Here is an 18,124-nt window from a genome sequence, read left to right on the forward strand (position 1 = left end):
CAAACGCCTGCCACGGAAAATATCTATCTCAGAGTTCCGGAGAGGCCTCCATTGGCTGCCAGTAGAACGGCGAATACAGTAAACGATTTTATGACTTTGCTTCAAATATATCCTAGATCGTACCCCACTATTCCTTTTCACTCTACCATCTAATGAACAAGGTTGGTAATCCCCCCCCCCCCGGCCACCCCTCGAATATCTGCCTAGGGAGATGGATGGTTCTCCTTTGTGGGCTCCTGTGCTTGGAATTCTCTTACTGAATGTCTGCAGCAAATCCCTATCTAGTTTTCGGAAGCAATTGAAAACACCTGTTTAAATAAAATCCCTGGCTACCTTAATGCTATTTATGTTTAATCAAATCATACAGCACTACACCACAGACAGACAAACAATCCTATACAGACCTAGATACCAAACAAAGTGTTAGGTATTTTTCTACAAAAGTTACTGCCTTAAGCAGAATTTGGGAACTCCCACCTTGGGTGACCGGTGTTACACTTCTCGGGTTTGGCCTGAACGAACTACCCAAAGTATGGCAGCAATCGGCGAGCAGCCAGGCTTAGTCTAAGGAGGGAGGAGGGCTGCAGTAGGTACTCCGAACTCTAGAACACTGAAGAGTTATATAACGCATAGATATTTATTATTTATACTAGGGCACAGTGGTGTACTTCTAAGTTCAGTTAAGTGGAAAACATTGTAGGTATAAGATCACTTGCATTATTCATAAATCAGTCACAGGTAAGTGTATTCAGAATTTAAAAAAAAAATAACTTGGTCAACTAAATTGAAACATATATGCACACTTTTAAAACTTTGTTACTTTGACCCAAGCCTGTCTTAATAGTCCAACCCTATCTGTTAAGAGTCACTCAAAGTTCAGATGGGTCACTGGGCCCCCAGTGACCAGGCAGAAGAAAGGCAGGAAGGCAAAGTACAGCAGCTTCCAGCAGGATTCACTACTGTTGCAAGTAAGTAAAAGCAGGGTTGAAAGAGAAGCCCAGGGTGGTTTGGGTGGTGGGGAGCCTGAAGGTTTGCCCCAAGGACCAGTGTCCTAGGGCAGGTGGTTTTACCACAAGAGCAGAGGGAGTTGTTCACCCCAATATAAATCTATGTGGGACCTGGGTGGGTGAAAGATGCAAGTTATCTGCAGATCCCAGAGTCACCGAATCAAGCATATACCAGTAGTCGGATAGTATCTTTTTAAAGCGATTGCAGCCGGACGGTCCTGTCGGTGTGGCGACAGCAGACCCAGTCACAGGTTTCTTGGTCTTGGCGCCAAGAGAAGTGGCCTTCGGTGGATCTGACGACCACTCTCGGGCAGGTCGGACTCCCAGCAAAGGATCTTCGCGGTTATGGCTTGTTGGCACCCTTTTAATGCTCGGTTGAGCAACAATTGTCGCAATATTTCTCGGTCCTCAACTGGTGAATAAAATACATAAGACATAAAGTGTTCACTTACCCCGGTGGTGGTCAAAAAGGTGCCATACACCAGAGTAAAAAGGAGAGGGAGTGGGGGCAAGGAGAAATTGGCAAAAAATCCAGGGTTCCAGTAAAACAGTGCTGGGGGGACTCGCAGAGAGTGGAGATTTCACACAAGAAAATAAATCTATTCTAACACATACCATCTAGCAGCAAACCCAAAACACAGTGACTGTTTTTTTCCTCACTGAAGCAACCAACAGCACAGCAAAAGCGCTCTTAAGCTATCCCTCTCCTGTCCCATTAACCTGCCTTCCTTTTATGATCCACCTGAGCGCCTCCATACCATGAAAATGACAGCGGTGCGCCCTATAAATCTCAGTAACATAACAATAAGGCTGTCCCAGATGACCTTCATCTCTGTAAAGGGCAAGATTGTGTGATGCCAGACAAAACAGTAGTCATGCACTACTGCCACAAACAAGGTGGCGTGGGGTTGTTGCTGCTATGCGGCGAAGTAAAGGGCTGTGGAGAGCAGTATCTTTCTGACTTCTGCCCAAGCTGCCGGATGAGAAAATGTCATCTTGTATGCTTTGAGCAGACACTTTGTTCTTCCGCTAGTGGGAGCTCTGAAAGTTCTGGAAAAGGAGCTCTTTTTTTTCCAGCGTTAACTCGAAGTGAGAGTTCTGCTCCAGGGAATTTATTTGATGGAGTGCTCTGGGTGGGGCACTGACAATGGTGGACTTTCGACCTCCTTTATGTGCTCCAGACGATCCCTGTAATTCTGCTGGTTTCTGGTCCACTTTGATTCTGATTGCTTTGGACTGGGCCAAAGCCAAGACGGTAGATACACTGCTCGGAGCACCAAAGAATCCCCCTCGAGGAGATCGCCATTCTTCTTGCAAAGGACTCGATAGAGCTTGTCCCGGGCAAGCCGGTAAACAAGGGTATTAAACTTACTTGCTTGTGCCAAAAAAAAATCTAACGATGCGCCCAGTATTAGACTTGCGCCCTGCAAACAAGTATGTCAAGCCACAAAAATTTCGAATGAATACACTCCAGGAAGTAATCCCCCTACTAAAAAGAGGAGATTACATGGCAACATTGTATATGAACGATGCCTATTTTCATATTTCCATGCTCCCAGCGCACAGAAGATTCTTGCACTTCAAGGTAAACAGCCAGCACTACCAGTTCAAGGTGCCGCCCTTCGGGATAGCTTCGGCTCCAAGGGTATTCACCAAGGTACTGGCGGTGGTGGCGGCGCACCTACGCAGGGAGGCAATCCCAGTGTACCCCTACCTGGACGACTGGCTCATCACAGGGGAAACTCCTGTAATTTGCAGATCAAACATTCAAAGAACAATTGACCTCCTCTTCCATTTGGGCTTCTCAATCAACGAGAAAAAAATCAAGCCTGGTGCCAAGCACCTCCAAACAGTTCCTAGGAGCTGTCTTAGACACCCAAGAGGGGTTGGCCTTTCCATCTGAGGAAAGAATTCAGAATCTTACTGCAAATTCCTCAATATCAGTCCAGTCGCCAGATAAGGGTGCGCAAAGCGATGTTTACTAGGCATGATGGCATCATGCATTTACCTGGTTCCCCACGCGCGCCTGTGCATGCGACCCATGCAGGAATGGTTGGCGAAACGGTGGTCTCAAGCAAGTGGTCAGTGGGACGATCTAGTGGTTGTTTTGCCAACACTAGTACAGAGTCTTCGCTGGTGGACAAGAGAGAATCTTGCAAAGGGGAACCCCTTTTAAGATCCAGAAATACAGGCTGTAGTCACAACAGACGCGTCCCTGTCAGGGTGGGGAGCACACCTCCTTCACCACACAGCTCAGGGTCTCTGGTCACACACAGTGGCTCAGAATCACATCAACGTGCTAGAACACCTGGCAGTCTTCAGAGCGTTTTGGGCGTTCGAACCACACCTATGCAACCTGTCAGTGCAGATCCTAACAGACAGCATGACTGCAATGTTTTACATGAACAAACAAGGGGGCACTCGTTCGCCAAATCTGTCCAGGCTTGCCCAGAATATGTGTATGGGCACGCAGACGGATCATTTACCTGTCGTCTCAACATGTTCCAGGGGATCTCAATTCACTAGCAACGTTTTGAGCAGAAATCCCCTCCCAGAAGAACACGAATGGCGTCTACACGAAGCAGTCGTAGAAGATCTCTTCTCTGTGTGGTTTCCCCACTATACACCTATTCACCACAAGCGAAAACAGACTGCCGGTGTGCGACCCCATCAGACTCACGTGCTGGTACAACCTACTCTCCCAGCACGAAGGACAAACCGTGCATCCTCAACCGAACTCGTTGAACTTGGCAGCATGGCTCCTAAAGTCATAGAGTTCGGCTATCTCAATTTACCCCAGAGATGTATGGATATCGTAAAAGAATCCAGAAAACCTAACACAAGGCACTGTTACTTTGATAAGTGGAAAAGATTTGTTATTTGGTGCCAGAATAAACAAATCAACCCACTTGATTGCACTTCTTCAAATATTGTTACCTACGTGTTCCACTTACTGGACGCAGGGTTGGTATTTAATTCACTCAAGGTACACCTGGCGGCGCTGTCAGCCTACGCCACCTCCCATAACAAGGTATCATGGTGGAAGGTACCAGTTGTCAAAGCCTTTATGGAAGGGGTGAAGAGACTCCACCCTCCAATTTCTAACCCACCACCAGGGTGGGACCTCAATGTGGTGCTTGCTAAACTCATAGGACCCCCCACCCCCTTTGAACCCATGCATAAAGCTAGTCTCAAATACCTGACTTATAAAACTGCATTCTTAGTAGCCATTACATCCATAAGAAGGGTCTGTGAAATTCAAGCTGTGTCAGTGCAGGATCCCTTATTTACTGTCCAGGATAAACTGGTTCTACGTACTCACCTTAGGTTTTCACCTAAGTTTATTTCTAAATTCCATGTTAACCAGTCAATTGAGCTACCAGCCTTTTTCCAATAACCCAAAAGCTCTGCTGAGGTGAAACTACACGCACTAGATGTGAGAAGAGCGGTCCTCTACTATGTAGACAAGACCAGATTGCTAAGAAAGACAGATCAACTGTTCATCTCCGTAGCTGCAGGCAGAGAAGGAGATTGCGTCTCTAAAGGTGCCACCTCTAAATGGATAGTCAAATGTATCCAGCTGTGTTACTCCCTCTCAGAAAAAACACTGCCTCTTACGCCAAGGGCCCACTCTACAAGAAGTACTGGGGCCACTCTGGCTTTCATTGCAAATGTACCTCTTGACACCATTTGCAAAGCAGCTACATGGAGCTCTGTGCACACTTTTACTCAGCACTACTGCATTGATGCTCATTCCAAGACAGATACTCAAGTGGGACAAGCGGTTCTAAGACATTTGTTTGCTCATGACCCTTCTCACATCCCACCTCCTTCTTCTAACACTGCTCGTAAATCTATGCATAGCATGTGATCTAAGCAGATTCCACAAGCCTCAGAAGGGATACATTACTGTAGTCGTATTTCTGATGCTTGTATCTGCTTAGATTCACATGCGCCCACCCTTCCTCCCCTCTGAGAGAAGGCGCATGGATGCATGTAGTCTTATCTATCTATCTGCTTGGATACTCTGTACTCGTGCTACTCCTCATGCTACCTCATGTCAGAAAAAATACAATCTGAGGGTCCTATACGCGTGAGGGATCATGGGTACAGTGGATGTCACACTACGGATAGTATTACTGGCACGCCGTAGTCCGACGCCCCTTTTCGAGTTTCGAAAAACAAATTGTAATACTCCGCAGCTTCCACTAGATGTCGGCCTATGCCCAGCATGTGAATCTAAGCAGATACAAGTATCAGAAATACGATTACGGTGAGTAATGTATCCCATATTTTATGCAAGGCCCCAGAACAGAATTCATTCTTCACAATCCCCACAATTTTATGCAGGGTTTGTGTAACTGGTTTCTTCCACCAACGTTTGTGGTTCTGACTTTAGATTTGAATGTGGTTTTTGCATTCCTTATGGGGGCTCAGTTTGAGCCCCTCCTTCTTCTATTAGGTTGTTCACCCTTGTAATTGTCCTGGTAGGCACCACCACTATACTGTTGAGTGAACTCCAAGCGTTAACTGTTAAACCTCCTTATTCTCCATAGAGAAGGTGACCTTGAGAGTGAGGCCCTCCTTCCTAAAGTGTTTTTTGTTTTCCATCTCTTAAAAGATCGATCTCCCTGCTTTTTCCTTTCAAGGCAGAGGTATGGTTCCATCGACTGGATCTTTGCCGGCTCGATTACCATATCTCGGGCAAGGAACGTCTGGAAAGAAAAGCAGCTTTTTGTGGGATATGCTGGGGCATGTGCTGGCAGGTCTGTGACTAAAAGATCCTGTCATGGTGGATCATGAATGCTGTCATATAGGGGGGGCCAAAGGGTCTCGCAGCTTATGCCATCTCTGACCTGCAGAGGGGAGTCCCTGTCCTGGACCTCTACCAGGCAGCAATGTGGGCTTCTCTGTACATGTTTGCTAAGCATTACTGCTTGCATTCCCTTTCAGGACAAGACACATGATTCAGCAGAGCAGTGCTCCAGAGTTCTTTGGTATATGTTGTTTCCTTGGCCTCCTCCATAATCTGTGTACTGATATGTAAGTGTGTCATAGATGAGGGATCTGTTGTTGGAAGGAATTAATTAGAATTACAAATTACTTAAGTGATGTTCTTTTTGATGGATGTTCATGCGATGGATTCATCATGCCCTTCTGCTTGATAACTAGTACACTTCTTAGTTCTGCGGCCCCTCCGCCTCAGAGTGCTAGGGAAAAAAAAGGGTGTGGCGTCTCATACTGGCTCAGGCGTTCCAGAGCGGGGCACATAGAGGTGTCAGGTGGGGCAGATGTGGAGCCACGCTGCGCCCCCTGGTGGTGGAAAAGGTTATGAAGATCAGCTGTGCGGCAGATGGGATATCGTACATGAGGAAAATCCACCGGAAAGAACATTACCGGCAAGTAAGTAATTTTGTTATTTTCCTTAGGATGTGGTGCACTATGTTTCAGTTATTTTCAGAGAATCAGTCTAAGGTTGGATTCATCGAATAACTTTTGTCTTTTCCAGCGTTGTCTCCGATGTTGCAGTTGGCGTGAAGGTAGGACTTAAATATTTTCTGTTTTTGTTTTGGGGGGTTATTTGGACCTTGGCAAATTTATTTTTCTCAGTATGGTGGGTTCCATGTCTTAAAATCACGGCAAAAATGGGCGTGAGTACAAAATATTGGGGCAAAAATGCTGTGGTTTTTTGCGCCACAATCATGTAAAGGATGCAGGGAACACCCCCGCAACCCCCAGACCCATTATAACATTTAAGGGGAGCGGGGGACACCCCTGCAACCCCCATCCCCTTAAATGGTATAATGGGGTACACCTTTACCAGGTCAAACCACAGCATTGTTTTTTTTTATTTTATCCAATACCGTATGGTGTACTCTGACCCATACACCCATACAAAAAAAAAAAAAAACTATACTGGGTTGTGTGTAAAATGCGCATTATTTTCTCCAGTCAAGTGTACAAATGCTCTTTCCCCCCTCCCCCCAAATAAATCGATTGGCAACCTGATTTTCTGGTCTGTTTAATTTGTGGGTGATCTTGTATTATTCCCAGCATAGTCTTGCTCCTGTTCATTGCAGCCAACAACAGAGAGTTAGGGGCAGCTAGAAACACTTGTTTGTATCTAGATTGAGGCTTGAGCGTTCAGTCTGCCTTTTACTTCTGAAAATGTTAACATCTGTTTTCAGTATTTCCACTTTACTGCTAGACCGAGGTCAGAATGAAACAACATGAAAACATAACAGATAGACTTAAGAGGGGTTTCGGTTTCAATTGGATTCTCTTAATCATAAAGGTTCAAAATGCTTGGTTGATGCTGTTCCAGATTACTTATAATTTAAAACGTAGACTGGAAGTTTTATGTAGAGGCTGTTTGCATATTGTTAGCGTAATGATCTCTTATCTGCCTGCTATCTCACCCCTCATGGTCGCATCCCAAGCACAGCTGGCTGTACCGCCTACCTGCGTTTAACAAATTGGTTGTCCTTAATCGATGTTTGCCCACTTATGTATTGGGTCTGGTGACTGTTAGTTTATTCCCCTTCACAGCCTGGTCAAAATGTCGCTCAAACGCACCCCATTGCAAGATGCTCACTGCTTCCAGTTAAATCTGAATAGTTATCTATTGTATGTTCTTTTGTGATCAAAACAGAATTGTTCCTCCTGTATATAAGTTTCTGATGCTTGTTAATCTGCTTAGAATCACATGCTGTGCATAGGTCCGACATCCAGTGGTCACTGCGGAGTATTGCATTTTGTTTTTCGTAGTCGAAAAGGGACGTCGACAAGGCGTGTCTGAAATACTATCCCTATAGTGACGTGTGTTGTACCCACAATCCCTCACGCGTCGAGGTCCCTCAGATTGTTTTTTTCCGCCCAGCTACTGGTCGCCTTTACGCGGAGCACCTCGAGAGACATTGCAGATTCCATCTCCTCGACCTTTGGTCGTTTTTTCCTGTTTAAAGATTTAATATATCGATCCCTCCCTCGACGCAGTTGTGAAGCTGTCTCCGCCGAGCAAGATCTTCGACGGAGGGGTCGAGCGGAGGAGATCCTTCGGCGTTGCCGAACACGTGGCCTGGCCTCGCAGGCCAAATACAGTAGGGAGAGTGGGGTCATGGGACATCTCTGATTCTTTTTCTGAGAATGCCTTTCCTTTTCCCCTTCCTTTCCCTTGGGGTAGTTATCACGGTTTATTGCCTCGGCTATGGAGAGGACACCCTTTAGGTGTTGCCCACTTTGTAAGGGCAAGTTTACTTGGAAGGACAAGCATTCACGGTGTAACCGCTGCTTGCCCCTCGATCACGTAGAGGAGGGTTCCTCGGCTTGTCGGCTTCTAAAGCCAAAGACTCTAAAAGACCGTAGGGTCAAGAGGTGGGCGGCCTACGCTATGTCGAAGGCCGGGTCTTCACCCGCCGCTGCTACCACCGACAGTGACGAGGAACGTGATAACACGACCTCCGCTACGGAAGTCGTACACCCCTCTAAAGAGCGCTCGCGCTCTTCGTCGTCTGTCCCCGGCCCCGATGGGCTCGGCTCACGCCCTGCTTATGGGGATGAACACCCCGGCGACACTGACGCACACGATACAACACATAAACACACAACCAATAGCTCTTCTTCGTGGAAGACGAAGAAAGCATCAGCGCCCAAGGAGAACGCAGGTTACACCGGCGGCCTCCTCGGACCGTTCGGGTTCGAAGCCCCTCTCGCAACCACAGCCGCGACCAGCGACTGGGCTTTCGGCAAACAAGGGCGCCGCCCCCAAACCATTGGCCGGCGCACACCAGCAGAGACCGCACGCCGCCGTAGAACGTTCGACACCCGTAACGTCGAAACCACAGCCCGCTGACAAATGAGTCACAGAGAGCTTGGCGAGGATCGTTGTGGCCGACGCCCAGAAGCGTACGCCGAAAGACACATCGAGCGCTACGCAAAGGACGAAAGACACGCCGAAAAAGCCCGAAGAAAAACAGGGACTACCCCCTTCAGTCGGGGGGGACCCCCAGCATACCGGAAGGCTTTTCGGAGGGCGACGGGACACTTGCCTCGACGTTGTGGGAGAGGTCGAGCCGTTTTCAGCAAGATACCACTAATTTTCCCCCGCTAGACAGCTCAGGGGTACCCCATGAAACCATGGAAAGGCTCCATCTCTGCATGGAGAGAATGGAGAGGTTTATGAACACCCAGAACCCTCCCACTCCCAAGAGAACAAGAGAAGGGCCTCAGGAGGACCCCAGGGCCAAATACCCGAGGCAGGACACACCCTTAGACTTCCATAATGTGTATGACCTCACTGGTGAGGAACAATACTTAGAAGAGGAGGATGATTTTGTGGACAATGAAGGAGGACAGAACCAAGAAGAAGGTCTGGAAGACAGCCCAGACATGGTAGGAGAAGGCTTCGGAGAAAATCCAGAAGAAGGACCTTCTCATCCCTGGCAATCCCCATCAGTATATTCGGACACTGATGTCCTGAACCTAAATCCTCCTGAAAATTCACCTGTTAGAAACACGTCTCCCATTGATGATCAGCCCACATTCAATGCCCTGTTGCGCAGAGCAGCAGCGCATTTCGAACTGGACACAGGGGAGATCTCTCCGGAAATAGACTTTGTGGAAAGAGTAATTAAGGAGAAACCCCCAGTCAGCCAGACCATTCCCCTCCTCGCTTCAGTGAAGAGAAGAATCATCCCTTCGCTATCCACACCCGCACTAATCAGAGGAGTCAATCCAAGGATTGAAAAACTTTTCACTCCTTCACCCTCAGACCCGCTGTACATCAGGGGACATTCCATTCCGGATTCCCTTGTAGTAACTAATACAAGGAAGAGGGCAGGGGTGCCGCTGTCCACCAGTGAGGCACCACCTGACAAGGAGGGCAAGAGGTTATATGCCCTTGCTAAAAGAGTCACATCCTCGGCTGCCTTTTCGGCAAGAATTGCGAACAACAATTCTTTGTTAGCTAGCTACGCGGACGCGCAGTGGGCCAAACTGCGCAAGGACGCCGAAGAAGCGCCGGAACCATTACGTACACGCCTGCTTTCAACTATTGGCGAAGGAACCCAGGTCAACCAGAGTATTGTAAAGAACTCTCTGGATGCTGCTGAGACAGCGGGACGTTCCCTGGTTCAGGGAATACTCCTAAAACGCCATGTATGGCTGCGCAACTCGGGGTTCAAACCGGAGACACAGGCGTCTTTAATAAATAAACCTATTGAAGACTCAAACCTCTTTGGGAAGGCGGTGGATGAGGCTCTGGAAATGGCTGAAAAAAGAGTTCGATACTATCAAGACTCTTGACCAGATCTCTAAGCCCACTACCAGACGCGGCTATGGCAACAAACGCTTTTTTCGTGGCCAACGCCAACAGCAGAATCAGCAGCAACAGTACCCTGCCACCAGTTACCAGACCAATAGTGGCCAGTACAGCCAAAGAGGACAGCGCTGGGGCAAAGGGAGAGGGCGGGGGTCCCCCCCAGAGGCTCCCAAGCCCCCAACAACACCAAGTGACGCGAAGATTCGCGTCCCCTCCCATGCAACACCGGTCGGGGGCCGGATAACATCCTTTCTTCCAGCATGGGAGGGAATAACGTCAGACCGCTGGGTACTTTCCACCGGAGCCCACGGATACTGCATCGAATTCCAACAGTTCCCCAACATACAGACCCCCGAGGGGACGACGCATGACACCGGAACACCTTGCCATCCTTCTCCAAGAAGTACAACAACTGCTGGAAAAAGGAGCCATAGAGGTCGTGCCTCTATATCAGGTAACGGAAGGTATTTATTCAGTGTACTTCCTTGTACCCAAAAAGGATCTAACCATGTGCCCTGTATTAGATCTGCGCCCAGCGAACAAGTTTATCAAACCCCAGAAGTTTCGTATGGTGACCTTACAGGAAGTGATCCCACTGCTATCACAGGGAGATTACATGACAACATTGGACATGAAAGATGCATACTTTCATATTTTAATGTTGCCAGCGCACAGAAGATACCTCAGGTTTATGATAGAGGGCAAACACTATCAGTTCAGAGTGCTACCCTTAGGCATAGCATCAGCACCAAGGGTATTCACGAAGGTACTGGCAGTGGCAGCGGCCCACCTGCGCACGTTGTCCATCCCAGTTTACCCTTACCTCGACGACTGGCTCATAACAGGGGATTCTTACGAAACATGCTTCTCCAATACCCAAAAGACTGTAGACCTTTTGTTCCAGTTGGGCTTCTCCATCAACGAAAAGAAGTCCAGGCTAGACCCCAGCCAAATCAAACAATTCCTAGGGGCTCTAATTCAAACAAAGGACAGCCTCGTCTTCCCCTCCAACGAGAGGGTCCAAAACATGCTGTTTCAGATCCCTCAATATGTGACCGGTCGAGAGGTGACGGTACGCAAAGCAATGCGCTTGCTAGGCATGATGGCGTTGTGTATTTATTTGGTACCTCACACGCGCCTGCGCATGCGCCCTATGCAAGAGTGGCTCAACAGCCAGTGGTGTCAGGCCAGCGGATTATGGGACGATCCAGTGGTGGTCTCGCAGGCCTTGGTTCTCTCGCTACAATGGTGGACAAAGGAAAACCTGGAAAAAGGGAAACCCTTTGCCACACCCGCGGCGGAAGCCACTCTAACCACAGACGCATCCCTAACAGGATGGGGGGCTCACCTATCCCATCAGACTGCTCACGGAGAGTGGACTCCGAAAGTAGCATCCAAACGCACAAATCTACTGGAGCTACTAGCTGCGTTCAAGGCGCTAAAAGCCTTCCAGGAACACCTACAAGGCAAAACTGTGTTGGTCCTTACAGACAGCACCACAGCCATGTACTACATCAACAAGCAGGGGGGCACCCACTCTCCAGGACTGTCCAAACTGGCCCAAAATATATGGAAGTGGGCTCTCAAACAAAACATGTTCCTACTGTCACATGTACGAGGGGAACTCAATCTGCTGGCAGACAAACTCAGCAGAGATTTCCCCCTGCCCGAAGAGTACGAATGGCGACTGCACGAAGACATCGTCTTCGACGTCTTCACACATTGGGGATTCCCAGAAATAGACCTGTTCGCAACCCTGGAGAACTCACAATGCCCAAGTTGCGCCTCCAGGTACCCCCAGAACCAATCCAAGGGGAACGGTCTGTCGATGCAATGGTCAGGGAAATTTGTTCACGCTTTTCCCCCTGACTCCCCTTCTCAACAAGGTGGTGCACAAGATGCACCAGGAACAAGTAACCATGATACTGGTGGCCCCAATGTGGGCCCGACAGCCATGGTTCGCTCACTTGATGGAGATGTCTCTATCTCCCCAGTGAAACTCCCCTGCCCGTACAACATGCTGTCACAAGACAAGGGCAGGACTCTGCATCCATGCCCCCAGAACATGAACTTAGCAGCTTGGCTCCTGAGATCATAGAATTCGGACATCTACAGCTCCCGCAGAGATGCATGGACATCCTCAGCAAGAGGAAAGCCAGAAAAACCTAACACTCGCCACTGCTACTCTAGCAAATGGAGGAGATTTGTCATCTGGTGCAGAGGAAAAAGCATCAACCCGATTGACTGCTCTCCCACACATATTCTATACCTGACCCACTTGTTGGATTCAGGTCTAGTGTTCAATTCCATTAAAGTCCACCTAGCGGCACTTTCTGCATACACCACTTCCCAACTCAAGGTGTCGTGGTGGAAGATCCCTGTTATAAAGGCCTTCATGGAGGGAATAAAGAGAATACACCCCCCGATAGCTGACCCAGCTCCCGGATGGGACCTTAGCGTGGTACTTACCAGACTCATGGGCTCACCTTTCGAACTCCTGCACAAAGCATCTCTTAAAGACCTCACTCTTAAGACTGCTTTTTTAATAGCTATCACCTCCATCAGGAGGGTAAGTGAACTACAGGCTCTTTCTGTTCTAGACCCCTTCGTTACAGTTCAGAGATAAGGTGGTTCTACGCATGCACCCAAGGTTTGCTCCGAAGTTCATATCGAAATTCCACGTAAACCAGTCTATAGAACTGCCAACGTTCTTTCAAAATCCTTCCAACTTGGGAGAAAAAACTCTACACACACTAGATGTGCTCAGAGCGGTCATGTTCTAGATGGAAAGAACGAGACCACTGAGGAAGACTAATCAGTTCTTCGTCTCGGTGGCAGCAGGAAGAGAAGGGGATGCAGTTTCAAAGTCCACTATTTCTAGATGGATTGTTCAATGCATCACTCTCTGCTATACTCTTGCTAAGAGAGAACTGCCCTTTAAGCCTAGAGCACACTTTACTCGAGGCACAGGGGCGTCCATAGCATTCATTGCAAATATTCCCCTTGATTCCATCTGCAAAGCGGCTACCTGGAGTTCTGTGCACACCTATACAAAACACTACTGTCTAGATCAGGCTTGTCCAACCTTTTTGAATGTGGGGCCGAAGCATTCACTTTTTGTCACCCGGAGGGCCTGGGAGCCAAAAGTGAACACCCTGACCCAAAGCAGTATATTCAAAAGCGATGGTGTGTGACCTTTCACACAATAGCATCAAAGGCATAGCCATGCAGTCCCAAAGATAGCTTTTGGTGTCGGGAGCAGTGATGAAAGGTTAGTTTCTTGTGATTTCTTCCAGTGTGTATGTGTTGATATTTCTCGGAAATAGTGGGGGTGACCGAGCGTAGCGAGGGAGCTATAACAATATAGGGAGGGTTTGGGGGGGTGTCCCCCCCCCCAAGATTTTTTTTCCAAATATGGGGCTGAAATTGTGCATTTTACAGAAGGAAAAGTGACCAAAAAGCCATACGTTTACAATCAGTTCTAAAGGGGAACATGTACATTCCATGTCACTAACAGCAGACAAGAACATTGTAGAACACAACACATTTTAATGATCAATGTGTCCACAGTGTAAGACAGCACTGTCACTGATGTAACACATTGACATGCTGGTTGTGCCCAAAATATGCCTCTGTAGCAACATGTCTGTGCTGGCTGTTACCAATTTAGACCAGCATTGTCCTCTACAAAGCATGATTGATGCTGCCTGAGCATGTGCAATGTGCCCAATACATATGCCAGCTTATCTCTGTAATACACATTCATTACTTCTGTGGTAATGAAAGAAGCATAATCCAATTCCAGGGGGCACCTGAGGCAGTAAAAGTCCTCTGCCACGCCCCGGTTTATTGGTCGGACCCAACATTGCAGAAATCAATTAAATAATCGTGTCCACGGACCCGACAAACATTGAATAAATAAATCGGACAGGGGAGCCGACTTATGAATTTCCCGGGTGGTGCCCAAATATAGGAAGTGACATAACCAGCACTTATATGACCGCATTTGCACATAGTCGCCAACTTGGTGCGAGGGGCACCGGGGGGTGCAGACCAGTGGAAACATTGGCTAGCATGTATTGCATATACTAAAGGCAATTAAGAAGGAGGTTTAAGCCTTCCAGTTGCATCCCAGTAGGCCAATACTGCCCCTACTCCACCCCTCTATAATCATCCAGGTTGTAGTAGCCCTCAAAAGGCAGAGCAACACAACTAGGATAGGAGAACGAAATGCCATCCCATCCTGTGAGTGTGTCAAACCTCAGAGCAAAGACTGTGCGTGTGCCTTGGAGCACAATCTCACTAATTTGGTGCAATTCGCGCAAGTGGGTGCATGGGAATGCCATGCGTGTGTGTGGGCTGCAGACCCCGGATCACTTGCTCACTTCTTCACTGTGAAACTCTGTCCAAGGCAGTACTGTCCCAATGGTGAGAAGTGTCATATTTTCACATAAACGATGCTTAAGCACTTTGGGTTATTGAATAGTGCTGCTACATTCGGAGTAATTCCATCCTTTTAAATATATTAGCTCTTGTATAACCACAACAGTGATGATTTATTCTGATGATGATGTTAGACTTGCTCAAAAGTTCTGGTTCTGTATCATTAAATGTACTTCAGATCTTCGGAGTCTCGGGAGGATAGCTCAGGAGCAACACAGGTTTGATCCCGCTGGGTACATTATACCTCTACATCGGTGCACCCCTCTTACCAAGAGGGGTGCACAGATGTACAAATACACCCAACCCAAAACGATTTTTTAGAAATTGGGGGACAGACTTGCTTTGCATCTGTGCCTCCATTTCTAAAAATCGTTTTGGGTTGGGTGTACCTCTACATCCGTGGACCCCCCTTGCCAAGAGGGGTGCACAGATGTACAACTACACCCAACCCAAAACGATTTTTTAGAAATTGGGGGACAGACTTGCTTTGCATCTGTGCCTCCATTTGTAAAAATCGTTTTGGGTTGGGTTACTTCTACATCCGTGCACCCCTCTTGCCAAGCGGGGTGCACAGATGTACAAATACACCCAACCCAAAACGATTTTTTAGAAATTGGGGGACAGACTTAATTTGCATCTGTGCTTCCATTTCTAAAAATCGTTTTGGGTTGGGTGTACTTCTACATCCGTGCACACAGATGTAGAAGTATACCCGAACCAAAACGATTTTTAGAAATTGAGGGACAGATGCAAAACAAGAGCATCTTGCTTTGCATCCGTCCCACAGTTTTTAAACATTGTTTTTTACCCGGCTTTTACCCGGGCCGCGAGAGAGAGACACAGTATGGATGGAGCAACGGACCATCCATACTGCGTCTCTTCTCTCCGGCCTGGGGGGCCGGAGCACCCGCATACTCTGCGCCCCTGAAACTGGGCCGTGGCCTGTAACTGCCTCTGGTGCTGGGGGCACCAGAGGCAGTTACAGACCACAGCCCGGTTTATTTATTTATTTGTTCAATGTTTGTTGGGTCCGTGGACCCGATTATTTTGGGTCCACGGACCCGACAAACATTGAACAAATAAATAAACCGGGCTGTGGTCTGTAACTGCCTCTGGTGCCCCCAGCACCAGAGGCAGTTACAGGCCACGGCCCAGTTTCAGGGGCAGAGGCAGTAACAGTCCTCCGCCACGGCCTGGTTTATTTATTTGTTCAATGTTTGTCGGGTCCTTGGACCCGATTAATTTATTTATTTGCAGAAATAAATAAATTAATTGGGTCCTTGGACCCGACAAACTTTGAACAAATAAATAAATAAACCGGGCCGTGGCAGAGGCAGTAACAGTCCTCCGCCACGGCCCGGTTTATTTATTTATTTGTTCAATGTTTGCCGGGTCCGTGGACCCGATTAATTTATTTATTTCTGCAATGTTGGGTCCGCCCAACATTGCAGAAATAAATAAATTAATCGGGTCCACGGACCCAACAAACATTGAACAAATAAATAAATAAACCGGGCCGTGGCCTGTTACTGCCTCTGGTGCCCCCCCCCTTTTAGGGGGCACCAGAGGCAGTAACAGTCCTCCACCACGGCCCGGTGTATTTCTTTATTTGTTCAATGTTGTCTGTACAGCCTCGCGGGCCACATGAAATGGCTTGGAGGGCCGCATTGTGGCCCGCGGGCCGTATGTTGGACAACCTTGGTCTAGATGCACACTCGAGATCTGACTCCCAGGTGGGTCAGGCAGTATTAAGACATCTTTTCTCTACTGTTCCTTCTCATAACCCACCACCAACTCCGGGTACTGCTCGCTAGTCTATGCACAGCATGTGATTCTAAGCAGATTAACAAGCATCAGAAGACCATGCATTACTTACCGTAAAAGCATTTCTGATGGTTGTATCTGCTTAGATTCACATGCGCCCACCCTTCCTCCCCGCTCGGATGGAAGGAACATAGACTTCCTTTTATATCTCTCTTTTCTGTACTCACTCACGTCTAGAAGGCTCCCTCAGGGCACAAAAATACAAACAGAGGGACCTTGACGCGTGAGGGATTGTGGGTACAACACACGTCACTATAGGGATAGTATTTCAGACACGCCTTGTCGACGTCCCTTTTCGACTACGATAAACAAAATGCAATACTCCGCAGTGACCACTGGATGTCGGACCTATGCACAGCATGTGAATCTAAGCAGATACAACCATCAGAAATGCTTTTACGGTAAGTAATGCATTGTCATATAGAGTAATGACCAGCATGGCTTGATGTATCGAATCAATCTTGGAGGTGGGGAAAAGGGTAGTATCTGAGGGGTTTTGACTTGGGCTTCCAAGAGAAGTTGTTTCAAGCTGCATTTTTGTTTGTGTTTTGGGAGGGACTACCGGAGGACGGTAGTCTCCTCTGGCCAAGTAGTTTGGCAGATTAACTTCAGTTTCTCTCGTTTTAACTTTTAGTCTGTTATGGCATCCTGGATGTTTTGGTTGATAAACCTGTGGGTAGGTCGAAGGAACGTTTTTTATTTTTTTGACCGTGTTTTGACTATTTCAGTGTCCTCTGCATAGTGCAGCAGAAACATTAGTGTTTGCTTGTGATGTCCATCTGTGATGCCACGCATGCTTGAGGGATGGGAGGCTGGACTCCTGTGGGAGACTCAATTTGATGTTGCGCCGGATGGAATTGAGGGATGGCTTATGGTTGGTCTCTGTAATGTTGGAGTTATCCAGCATGATTTGGCTCGCTCCAGCTTTCAAATGTTTTGGATGAGTAGTGGTTGAAAGAGTGTTTGGGACTGATTTTATCAAAGGCTGCTGAGATGTCCAGGAGGAGCGAGGGTGCTTTCAATGTTGATAAATGCATTGTTTTCCCAGGTAAGCATCCATGTTATGTGGTCCAGAAGCTGCTGATTTGTCAACGTGTTTTTATTCAGGGTACGTTGGAGATTTAGGCATTCGTATTGGGATTAACCGTTTATTTTTTTGGCAGGGCCTTGAAGTGTACAGACTTTCAGGCTTGTGGGATGCTTCCTTGCTCGATAACACAATTAAGGGTGGCCCTGCAAAGGTAGACTCATTCACGTTGTCATCAAAATCCTTTGAGTGTCTGGTGTACAGGGGTCTTCCAGAGATCCTGCTTGGTTGATGAATCAGACTAATGCTGAATTTCTATTCTGTATCGGGACAAAATGCTCTTAAGATGTAGGGGTCCACAGTTGTTGGAATGAGTCTGTTCTCGTGGTCTAAAGTTGTGTACTCATTGTCCAAGTGATCAGTTTCATAACGGGATTTTTAGCATTCTAGAGTTGTTTTGATAATAACTGATTTGTTTCCATAGGTTGGGAGTTCTGAGGGGAT

The 18,124-nt window shown here is 47.6% G+C and overlaps 1 protein-coding gene across 2 annotated transcripts in view; it reads left to right on the forward strand.

Moving 5' to 3' along the window:
• Positions 1-18,124, forward strand: part of PTBP2 (polypyrimidine tract binding protein 2) — a 264,830-nt gene that overhangs the window by 37,403 nt on the left and 209,303 nt on the right. For both annotated transcript variants that reach the window (XM_069641530.1, XM_069641529.1), the window contains exon 2: positions 6,517-6,547. In XM_069641530.1, the coding sequence (XP_069497631.1) occupies positions 6,517-6,547 (31 nt within the window). The remainder of the gene's footprint in view (positions 1-6,516; positions 6,548-18,124) is intronic.

This window comes from Ambystoma mexicanum, chromosome 1q, assembly GCF_040938575.1.
Source record: "Ambystoma mexicanum isolate Mex_15411 chromosome 1q, UKY_AmexF1_1, whole genome shotgun sequence".
In the NCBI taxonomy this organism is placed as follows: Eukaryota; Metazoa; Chordata; class Amphibia; order Caudata; family Ambystomatidae; genus Ambystoma; species Ambystoma mexicanum.